Source organism: Podarcis tiliguerta, assembly GCF_965153285.1.
Source record: "Podarcis tiliguerta genome assembly, chromosome: 5".
Classification (NCBI taxonomy): domain Eukaryota; kingdom Metazoa; phylum Chordata; class Lepidosauria; order Squamata; family Lacertidae; genus Podarcis; species Podarcis tiliguerta.
The window spans coordinates 23,427,636-23,439,764 of NC_139538.1; the positions used below are offsets into that span (position 1 = coordinate 23,427,636).

Consider the following 12,129-nt stretch of genomic DNA (forward strand, 5'->3'; position numbering starts at 1 on the left):
TAAAAAAACCTAAGCATTGTACTTTGGTTCTAGGATGTAGCTGTCACAATTATTTAACAATGGTGAATGTACAGAGGTTGTTTCCTTTTTCTGAATCACATCAGAGCCATCATTCTCTTGTTGCACACTTGCACATTAACAAACAGCTTGTTGTAAACCAACTAGGACTTGCAAATGTGTCAAAAGTTCACTTTAAAATGAGTAATGCTTGAGCTTTATCAGACAGAGGCATTTAGGGAATAAAAGTTATTCTGTCAGCTTGTTTCTGTTATAAAGAAGTTCACTGCTTCTTGCAAGACTCTCACAAAAGTAAATGCAAGGTCTGTGGAGGAATGAAGACCTGCCTACCCATGGAACTTATTGACAAATGTATTTTCTTTAGGCTAAATTAGTAACTAAGGTTGTGTAGTGGCCCTACCCACTTATTTCACTTTTGGTCCCACCTACTGCTGGCATGCCCAGAAAGTTAACCAAGAAGGAATGCATCCCTTCAGATGAAAAAATGTTCCACTGTGATCTTAGCCTAGCTGCTAAGCATGCCTAGAAAGAATTGTCATTTCTCAACCACAAGGCAGTTTTAGGCTGATGTTAGGGCACTAACTATAACCTCACCATATTAAAATAACAAAGCTGCACTGAAGATCCCGAAAATAGGAAGCAACACTTTTTTTGTAGGAAATGACACAATTTCAAAATGTCCTGGTTAATATTATTACCTAATAACATACTACTGTGAAAAAACTTCTCCAACAGTGCTGATGATTTTCACACAGAACTTTCCTTTATTTTCACAGTGCAAAATTAAATATCCAGTTGTTGTTGTTTAATTAAATTTGTATACCACCCTTCATCCAAAGATCACAGAGCAGTTCACAACATAAAAATTTAACATGAATATAATATATGGCTGAGAAACGAAAACACTTAACTGAAATCAAAATGAGAAATACAAAAGTGTGTGTGTTTGCACTAGAGAAACCCGGCAAGAATTCTCCAAAAGTGTATAGAAAGATCCAGTGAATAGCAACAATTATTAAAATTTGTAATCTACCCACAAAGTAAGAGGCTAAAGATCATGAGACTACCTTTTAAAAATATATATATTCTGACTCTATACTGCATTGGATGGCTTAAATAAAAAAAAAAGTCTCAATTTTTCTTCCGGTGAAAGGTTTTGCAATGACAGTGTCCTTAAGTTCACAAAGAGGGAGGGAGGGAGGGAGTATAGTAGATAGATGACAGGCAGGCAGGCAGGCAGATATACATATATTCTAATTTTCTGTAATGCTTTTGCAAACAAAACAAAATGAAATATAAGCAGAGCCAGCAGAAACTATTAACCATAAACACAGATGACCAGCTTCAGTCTAGTGGTGTAGACCCCTTCCACCCATTGAACATGTGATTAGAAGTACAGTGGTACCTCGTGATTACATACGCTTCAGGTTACAGACTCCGCTAACCCAGAAATATTACCTCGGGTTAAGAACTTTGCTTCAGGATGAGAACAGAAATCGTGCAGTGGCGACGCGGTAGCAGCAGGAGGCCCCATTAGCTAAAGTGGTGCTTCAGGTTAAGAACAGTTTCAGGTTAAGAACAGACCCCCAGAATGAATTAGGTTCTTAACCTGAGGTACCACTGTACTACCAGTGTGGTTCCCCATGAGCAGCCACAAGCAGAAAACCCCCAAATGCACACTGATCCTGCTGCCGTGTGAAAGCATCTGACCCAATGCAGCCCAAATGCACCAGGCTGGTGCAGAGATCTTCTTGCCTGCCTCCTGCTGCTGCCCTGGCTGTCATACATGGCAGGGCTGCAGATGCAACAATGGCCTCACCGTGTTAGGATTGCTCCCTTAGCTTCTGGCAGCACAGCAGCAACAGGAGCATGGTAGGAGTCCCATGCGCCAGAACACTGCCCCATACACCTTTAAACGACAGCTAAGCTTAGCTATTAAAAAGACAAAAGTGCCTCATAGTATCACACCATGTTTGTTAGAATTTTAGGTATCAACTGTCTCCTATAATTACAATTTGAAGATGTTTCATATGATTAAACTTAAATAACGCATTATCCCACACATGATAACCTCGACTAAAATTTTATTCTCACTTCTACTTCTTTTTTTCCGTGCCAACCATTTCTCACACCAGAAGTTTGCAGATTGGCCAATGGAAGCGATAGTTTCCCTGATGTGCAATTCGCTCCCCTCTGTGCTTCCTCAAGAGGGGACCACAAACAGGATTTCATGTGACCAAAGGAACAGAAATAGGCCACTGCCTATTCTTGTAAATATGCAGCTGTAAGGGAAATTTGTTCTAGGAGACTTTGTGTCTCCGTGCTAAAGTTAACTCAGTTAACCGTGCACAAATGACTGCTACGTCACAGGCAGCTTTAGGAGAAGAAGTATGTGTGCCATAAAGTTAAAAAGAGCACAGAGAAAATCTGGAAACATCGACTGCTATATGAAATAGGCAAGGTCACACAAGGGCACTCCACCTGCTACACAAGTCGCACATTCAGAGGCAGTATGTCAGTGAACCTTCAAAGGGGCTCCGTCTCAGTGCCCGTCAGCTGATTGGCGCTGGCAGAGAACTCTGCCAACGGCAGTGCAGCCAATCCCAGCCATGTCAGGGATGATGTCAGGTGTAGGGCAGGTGGCCACAGCTTGGGTGAAAGGCCTAACTGGGAACCCCTGCCAGGACTATTTAAGGCCAAGGGATGGAGGTTCTCCACCACGGCTGTGTGCCACTCAATATCTAAGGAACAACAGCAGGGAAGGGCTTTCATGCCTTGTTTGTTTGCCACCATGTGAAGCAAAATGTTGAACTGCATGGGCCTTTAGCCTGGTACAACCAGGCTGGTATGTTCCTAATTATATTCCAAAGCATTTATTGCTTTGGTGACTAAAGAGCTTCATAATGAGCTACTGAAAGAAGGAAGGAGTGATTGATCCACAGCAAAGTCTTTGCAATTCCAGCAAAATACTACCACTTACTTTTACAGTGGACTTCAATTGATCCAGACCTGAGACCCACCTATGGCTCCCAACTCGTAACATAGAGCCCACTTTCACATGTGCACTTTTGATTTTAAAATGGTGCTAATAATGCACAATATTAAACCCAAAATGGCAATTCACAGAGTAAGAGACATAGTGTTTCCTTAGCATTACTGCTAAATAAAAACCAGTGTAGCAGGCAAGTGGTCTGAAATGGGAGAAAGGAGTATGTGATTCAGGGAGGATGGAAATGAAAGCAGGACCACTCAAGCAATTAAGAACTTGGCAACTGTACAGAGAGATCTGTAACTGGATTACCCTCTATGTCCAACAAAGAACTTTCCTCCCAACCAGCCCAGGTTGTAAGGAGTGGAGTGAGGATGGTGTGGCATCCTTGTTCCTGCTAGATCTCACTTCCTGTAGCCAGACATCAGTTCCTGGGCCCCCAGCGATTGCCATGATGGCAACCGCTGGGCAGCCAAGCTGCACCCACCGCAACAGACACTTCTGCATTCTATCTACCACAGTGGACACGTCTGTGTTCTAGTGTCCAGCATAGTTAATATTCTGGGGAAAGTCTAGAAAGCCACAGAACAGAATAGAAACGGAACTTAGTGTTCCTGTTCCATAGAGAGTTCCCTTGCTACAAGCATTATTGAAAAAGGCTCTTGACTTTCTCCTGGCATTTTGCAGCACTCCATGGAAAAGGGTAAAACAAGTGTCTCATTGGAAAAATGTGTTCTAGTCCAGACAACACAGGTAGTGCTCCTTTGGTTTGGTCAGCCTTACCTGGAGCCAAATATGGCAGCAAAAGCTTTGCCGCAACCCACCTGGGATGGTCTCATGACCCACCTGTGAATCCTGACCTGAAGACCTGTGCTCCATTGCTTAGGAAGCAAGGTTGGTTGGGAGAACACTTCCCACACACTCATTGACTTATCAGCCTAAGATCAGATGTTTGGGCCTGTTCCATGAGCTGACTGCCTTGAAGGCAATCATGGTTTGGAGAGCAAGCAAAGACTATAGTTAAATGTAAAAACCAAACTATAGTTTGTTGTGAAGCAGAAAAGGGCGGGAAGGGCAGTAAGCCAGTGGTAGAGGCATGCAAAGGTTAGCAAATTCAAATCACAAAACCACCTTAAGATAAGGCTGGGAAAGACCCTTATATGAAACCCAGGAGAACCTCTGCAAGTCAGTGTGGAAAATGGACCACACAGGCTATATAAAGGACTGCAACTCCCATCATTCCCAACCGTTGGTCTTGCTGGGTGAAGTTGATGGGATTTGAGCCAAACAACCTCTGGAGAACACTACATTGACTATTCCCCTTCTAGGTGGTCCATATGCATGCACACTAAACATTGTATAACATTAGACTCAGCTTGATAAGACTGCTGATGTACAGTGGCACTTAGCCTGCAAAAATATATTAATTAAAAGACATAGGCATTAACAATGTTTCAACAAACAAAAACACACTGAATAAGATGAGACCAGCCAACTGATGTTTGAAAACCTTCATTGAGGCTTGTGGCTGGGTGGAGGGGGGGGGGGGAACCTGAGTGGTAAAAAAAAATGAGGAAGAAGAAATGTAAGTATAAGACGATGCAAGACTGCTTGTGAAACCAAATTTCTCTAACGTTACTACACTTGCATAGCCCTGGATTAGCCGCCTCGTCTTCCTACAAGAAGAGGTAAGCTATTTTAGTCATCTGCTTGTCTTAAAGATCTTTATTAACAAGCTACTTTTAGAAATGTTAATTCACAGAATTATTATTTTTTAAAGAAAAAGAAAAAAAATTAAAGTCTGCCAGTATAGTCAGTATATTAATTACACTGGTAAGGATGACATATAATCTCCTTTGTTGTCTAGAGTAACAAGGCTGTAGTTAGTTAGCACAATGAAATGGAATGCTTTACTACCGAACACAAGAAGGTATCTAGAGAAGCAGCACTGTTTAGATTTAGCACTGACTTGCTAAATCAGATAAACTATTGCATTCTTATCCTGCCCTCCCTCCAAGGAGTCAAGGTTGGTTTTTCATGACGGATGGAGACACATTTTCAGCCCATGGACACATTCCCTCTTGATTGACAACCTAACAGCAGCTGTATGCCAGAGATGGGTGTGACCACACACAGAGAGAGCACACACATTCTCCTATACACAGATGCATGCATACAAATACTCTCCCACTCCTCCAGTGATTAGGCTTGAAAAAAAGAGTGTTTTCGCTTTTCTAATTGCTGGAGCAGGGTTGGAGAAGATCTTCCTGGAAACTGTAGTCAGCAAGAGAGGATTAGCCAAAAGAAGACCCTTTCCCCCACAAGTCTGAATGTGTTGGGGGACATTTTCAGCAAGGTGGGTGGCAACTGTGAGCCCCTCTGAAAACACTCTTGCCCCACTTCAATCATGTTTAGAATGAGCTTTCTATTCTACTCAGTTCTGTTGGAGCCTATTTACAGCATGGCCTCGGGTGGGGGTGGGGGTTGTCCCAGCTGGGGGTACAATACAGAGTCTTCTGAGTTATTTTCTGAATTCAGTGGCCATGATCCAGAGGCAGAAACAAGTAGCTCCAAACATGAGGTGGAGCCTTGGGGTTTTCTGGAATGCAGTTACTTTTAAAAGTCATTAATAATGTAGGACAGACCCTCGCTACCTACGTCGGACCTGCTAATCCTGTGGTTAAGTGACGCAAACTCTGTATGGTTTGAGGGACTCGGGTGCACCTAGCACCCGAAAATATACTTGTTCATAAATTCCTTATAAACTGTTTACAAATGTCCTTATTGCCTGAGGAACTATGCATGCAACTGGGGTGGGGGCCAATAAGTGTTAGCATTCATATAGGATCCTTAGGATTTTAAGAGGAAAGACACTTTAGTGTGGAGCGGCAGCAGTGAAATGGGGGAATTTTACCACTTTCCTAACCTGGCTGCCACTTTCCCACCACAACTTCCTCCATACACACACTAAGGTGTTTTATCTTTGCAAACATGTGTCTTGAACAATGCAGGGGAAGTGATAGCAGAACGGAGTTAAGCCACCACTCCTCTTCTCCAAAACCTAGAAGCATTCTGTGCCGCTGTTCTAACCTTCTGTTAAATAATTCTTCCTCAGTCTCTCTTTCAAGCCATGAATGGAAGTCTCAGCATCTCCAATGGGACATCATCCTTGGCTGGACAATGCCACCGAGACACCAGGATAGCGCATGTGGTATTCCCAGTCCTGTACGGCATTCTTTTCCTTGCTGGATTTCTGCTGAACAGTTTGGCTCTGTTGGCTTTCTTCCAGATTCGGACCACATCGAGTTTCCACGTGTACCTTAAGAATATATTGCTTTCTGATTTCGTAATGACACTGATGCTGCCGCTGAAGATTCTGACGGATTCAGAACTTGGGCTGTGGCAACTTAAAGCTTTCGTCTGCCGTTTCTCAGCTGTAATATTCTACGAGACAATGTACATAAGCATAGTGCTCCTTGGACTGATTTCGCTAGACAGGTTCCTCAAGATCGTTCGGCCATTTGGGAAGTTTTGGTTGCATAATGTCACTTCAGCAAAAATTCTTTCTGGCGCTGTGTGGTTCTTCTTTTTCGCCCTCTCCTTGCCAAACATGATCTTGTCAAACCGCGAAGCCACACGTCTCTCTGTAAGGAAGTGTGCTTCCCTGAAGAATCAGTTGGGACTGAAGTGGCATGAAGCTGTCAACTACATATGCCAGCTCATCTTCTGGACTGTGCTAATCTTAATGCTCCTGTTTTATATAATTATTGCTAAAAAAATCTATAGCTCTTATGTAAAAACCCAGACAAAAGAGTGCAAGATCAAACAAAGGGCAAAGAGCAAGGTATTTATAATTGTAGCTGTTTTCTTCATCTGCTTTGGCCCTTTTCATTTCGCCCGAGTACCTTACACTCTTAGCCAGATTGGCAAGAATATTGACTGCAGTATGCAGAACCAACTATACATTGTTAAAGAAAGCACCCTCTGGTTAGCAACTGCAAACATATGTATGGACCCACTGATATACATATTCTTGTGCCGACAATTTGTTGAAAAGGCTTTTTGTGTTAAATTACGAAAATCTAGGTATACAACTCAAGAAAATCAAACTATTGCACTGGACACTGGAATATCTACATAGACATCTTGGTTGGTGGCAACTTCTTATTCTAACATTTGCACTACATTGCTGTCAAATTAAAATGCATTTTAGTTTCAAGTGGGTTGTTGTTTGATGTGATTCCATTCTGAATGATTGAAATTTTAGCCAGCAAAGGAGTGACTTAATTAGAGTGAATGGACACTAACAGCCATTCATTTTAATTGAATGTACAGTGGTACCTCAGGTTACAGACGCTTCAGGTTACAGATGCTTCAGGTTACAGACTCTGTGAATCCAGAAATAGTATGTCAGGTTAAGAACTTTGCTTCAGGATGAGAACAGAAATCATGCGGTGGAAGCGCGGCAGCAGCGGGAGGCCCCATTAGCTAAAGTGGTACCTCAGGTTAAGAACATTTTCAGGTTAAGAATGGACCTCCAGAACGAATTACGTTCTTAACCCATTGTACTCTTCTGTGAAGAGGGCACAGCTATTCCTAATACCCAGACACTGAAACTAAATGAGACAGACAGACAGATATGCTAATGGTCACCATCACATACTTATGTGATAATGAGCTCTACAGATTGCATCCTATGGAAAGTAGTCTGTTACTGTCAGGGACTGGTAGGGCTCTGAGAAGTGTATAGAAGAGATAGTGAGGCCAGAGGCTGATCTACATGGCATGCATGCTGTAGAGACCAAATGTGGGTCCAATGGTCAAGAAGGTGGTTTCTGCACATGCTGTAGAGGGAAGCGAGGGGCAGATGAATCTCATCTACTTGGGAAGTTAGTCCATCTATGAAAAGGAAAACGCTGATCCTAAGCATTTACTGCCTTGCGGGATATCTTCAGGAGAAGAAAAGGCTAAGGAGGAAATCCTTAGGAGTCCCTAAGACAGTCAGATGGCGTCTTGTACGCCTCCTTCCAGCAACTCCGGCAGCCAAGCTGATGCCAAACATATGACTCTGCTTTCCTTTGGACCACATCTGTGAGGCTGAGAGGGGGGTCTTGTCATCTGGGCAGGCCGGGACCTTCATACGTGCTGCCCAGTCCTGCACCTCAGGGAGGTCACTTAGCGCTGCTAACACAGCGGTTTAACTTCACCCCCCGGAGGCTCACTCCACTGTGTCTCGAGACAGACAGATGCCAACAACTATTTTCTCCTATATGTTATAGGCAATAGATAATTACCTACTTAATATAGAGGGTAAATATGTGCTGGCAGGACATGCTGCACAACAGTAAGGGGCCTAAACTTAACGATGGGTGTAACCATGATATAAAACACAGTTGCTCCTTAAAACAAGGGTGCGCCAAAGGCATGTGAAATGCTTGAATCAGCTGCTTTTCAACTTCTTTCAACTTTCAGCGAGGGATGCCAAATATTATTTTTTTATAGTGAGGAAGGGCAAGATGAAAGGTTAAATTAAGCATATCAACTTCTAACTTTTTCTGGAAAAAAGAATTGTTTGATTGCTTCTAGTTCCTACTGGAGTGGTGAAATGAGAAACACTAGCCTTACAGTAGGATAAAAAATATCCTCAAGCAAGGTTTGCTTTCTTATATTTCTTGGCCAAATTTACAGCCAAGAAGCCCTGAGTGGCCACTCTTGATAGAGAAAGTATTTGGAACAAAGTGAAGATAAAGCAGAATTCTGCTTATGCATTTCTGTATAGTCAATTCTAACCCAGCAGGCGGGGGTGGTTCAGAATGCAAATTCTCCCAGTTCAGAATGCCTTACTCCAACAGAAATTGAGTCCAGACTTTTCTGAATGTTGGGCCTGAGCTTGTATTGTTGTTTGTACTACCAACAGCAGCCTGACCCCTCTCCCATTACAGACACTTTACTGGGAGTAGACAAGGGTCAATAGCAATGTTATGAGCAAATTATTTCTCTCCCTGCCTTACTTCCACTGAGGTGCCTAGAACACTGCAAAAACAGCATCCCAGACACAGGATCCTTGGGAAATCATTGCAGAATTCTAGGCACTCCAAGAGACGGAAGAGTGTCAGACAAAGACATTGGGTGCTGTTGTCCACTGCCAGGAAAGTTTGGGAGAATGGAAGGGAAAAAAGTAAAGAGTGTCAGTCAATCTATTCACTTTTTTGCAATATTTCCTTGCAAGTTCTTGAAAAGGCTTGAAAGTGTTTTTTAAAGAGCTTGCAAGGAGCAATAAAAAAATGAGCTAGAAGTGAGACAAGATAAGGGGAGCCTACCCATTAATAGTCAGCAGTAGAAAGGCCTTCAGTTTCTGTAATGTCGGCAGTGAGGCAGAGAGATAGGGAAGAGATGCTTGCATCAAAAAGTCCATAATATAACCAACCAAAATAAAGCACAACATACTTGTTTACTTGTCACATGTTTCTTGGGGGGGGGGGCGCAGTAGCTTTTATGCCTATTAAAGCAAGTACAGTTTGTTCCCTACTTGAATCCATCATAAATATCTCACACAACTATTATTATGCAGGTGGGGAATTTCAAGGGAAACAAAACATTTTGTTTACCACTTCAGTAGGAACTGTGCTTTACATCTATGTGGGCTGTGCAGTCCTCAGACTGCAGCTCGTGACTGAACAGGGCTCCATCTATGCAATTAATTAATTGTGCCATTGTTGTCATATTCCTTTGTTGCTTGATCTACAAAGGTTGCAAGGGCAACTTTCAACAAATGCACAGAAGTAAAAAGTAAAATGATCACACATTAAGTCCCAACAAGTGAACCACCTCCCTTTACCAACTGCATTAACATGATGACCATTAAAAACAGTGTTCTTGCACAAGAAAAAATAAACTTCGCAAGAAAAAATAAGCTAAGAATCAAATGCATGGGAGTAGAATGGGGTGATGAACCTCAAGGTCATGGGCCTGCCAAGCCTCCACATTTGACACACAAGCTCATTTTGACCAAACCATGCCTACCTGCCTCATACCTGATACCCTATGTCCATCTATCAATATCTAAAAGACCACAGCTGCTGCTGCTGCTGTATTGCTGCTAAGAAGAAAACAAAGCACCATACTGTCAACTTGAAAGCCATCATAGGTTCTTTTGCAGGGTTCTCCCTCCTCTTCTCATTAACTTTGCAATTGGCAGCATGTATGTTACCAACCACATGGTGCGTTCCATTATATGCTGACTAGGCTTTAACAAGCCTCAGCTTGCGAGTCGGCAAACTATGCGCCCAGATTAGAAGCAACACAGGGCTCAATTTTAACTGTTTATAGACTACTGTAAATTTCATTAGTATATTAACAGAACTGCCATAGCTACACCCATGGAAACACCTATTCATGAATCCCCAGTGTGTCTGCCTATGCAGTTATGCATTCTACGGGGAGATCAGAAAAGCATACAACTTAATCTATCCATTTCATTGGATATTAAGTATCCGGCCTTCTTAACAAAACACGGAAATATAGAGGTGGGGGGGGGGAGTAAATTTGTCTTCATACCCATTTCTGGCCAGTGGTACAGGTTGTGTATGACCTGACTGCATCTGACCACCCAGAACAGTCTAATTTTAAAGATCCCAAATTCTCCCATACATAGTGGTTGCCCATCAACAGATAGCACCCAGGCAGCAGCCCATCTAGTCACGGTGGCGAGATGTATTATAAATCTATTACAATTATTATAACATACTCATCTATACAAAGAAGTGGAGCTCACTGCGTTCCATGAGTGTCCACAAGACTGCAGTCTTAATTAACATATGTAGGTCTGTGTCCTCTTTTTCAGTGATGCATTGCCTCCTTTTTTGGTGATGTATAAGTGTGTGGTAGCTCCACCTTGCAGTGATTGCGCTGGCAAAATTTTTTTTGCAAGGAAGAGTTGACATGTTTTCAGAGATGAAGCGGAACAGAGAGAAAAAATACATTTGCCGTACAGTGTTACAACCCACCTCATGCAGGAGCCCAGAATGAGAGGAGGATGAACCAGCCATATTAAGAGGACCAGCTGCAGAGGGGCTGAACCCAAGTCCAAGCCCAAGTCACTGAGGACCCCCTTGAATTAGAGACACTCAGGAGCACAACTCCTGAGCCAGATTCCCCTGAAGGGGGATGTTTTCTTTTCTAAATAAGGAACCTCACATTTCCCTATACCTGCTCACCAACACAGACAACAGACAGGGTGGGACTGGACATTTAAGATGTTACATGGGTTCCAGACCTTTTAAACTCTCCACTCTTTAGGAAAGAGACAAGGCCTGGCAGGGGTAGTATGGCCCAAGAAAGGTTTAAAAGAAACCCTCAGTTCCTTGCTGGAGTAAATTGTCTACTTATAGTTATCTACAATAATAATAATAATTTATTATTTATACCCCACCCATCCAGCTGAGTTTCCCCAGCCACTCTGAGCTGCTCCCAATCGAGTGTTAAAAACAATACAGCATTAAATATTAAAAACTTCCTTAAAAAGGGCTGCCTTCAGATGTCTTTTAAAAATAGGATAGCTGCTTATTTCCTTGACAACTGATGGGAGGGCGTTCCACAGGGCGGGCACCACTACCGAGAAGGCCCTCTGTCTGCTTCCCTGTAACCTCATTTCTCACAATGAGGGAATGGCCAGATGGCCCTTGGCACTGGATCTCAGTGTCCGGGCTAAACAATGGGGGTGGAGACGCTCCTTCAGGTATACAGGACTGAGGCCAAGGCCCACAATTAATGCTTTTAGCAACTGAGGGACTATGGTCACTTCAACACCATCTTTTTACGGAATGGTCATCTTGAATGTTTTCCACCACAAAGATTGTGGGGAGGTTAGTTGATGCTGGCTATTTATTGAGGATTAATTCCTATCTATTTGCAGGGCGGTTAGACCTCATTCCATCAAGCAAATACTGTTCCACACTTCCCAACGCAATTTCCCCATTGCTTTCAATATCACAAAACATCTGCCGTTGGGGGAAACAGTTCTGTTATTATTGCTGGTTTTCAGAATTTTTATTATTTATTTAATTAAATAGTATGAAATAGAACTTCTGTAAGCACCTGTAAAACATGTTTCCCAACCCTTT

General features: G+C 42.7%; 2 protein-coding genes across 4 annotated transcripts in view; one reads left to right on the forward strand and one right to left on the reverse strand.

Annotated features, from left to right (window-relative positions):
* Nucleotides 1–12,129, reverse strand: part of MED12L (mediator complex subunit 12L) — a 162,609-nt gene that overhangs the window by 65,308 nt on the left and 85,172 nt on the right. The window lies entirely within an intron of this gene.
* P2RY13 (purinergic receptor P2Y13) lies at nt 4,559–7,226 on the forward strand. Its single transcript, XM_083442955.1, has 2 exons — nt 4,559–4,695; nt 6,123–7,226. Exon 2 carries the CDS (start codon nt 6,138–6,140, stop codon nt 7,146–7,148), a length of 1,011 nt encoding a protein of 336 aa, XP_083299081.1. The 5' UTR covers nt 4,559–4,695; nt 6,123–6,137; the 3' UTR covers nt 7,149–7,226.

Excerpts from the sequence above, each read along its gene's own strand:
- P2RY13 (XM_083442955.1), top strand. The coding sequence starts at position 6,138 with ATGAATGGAAGTCTCAGCATCTCCAATGGGACATCATCCTTGGCTGGA.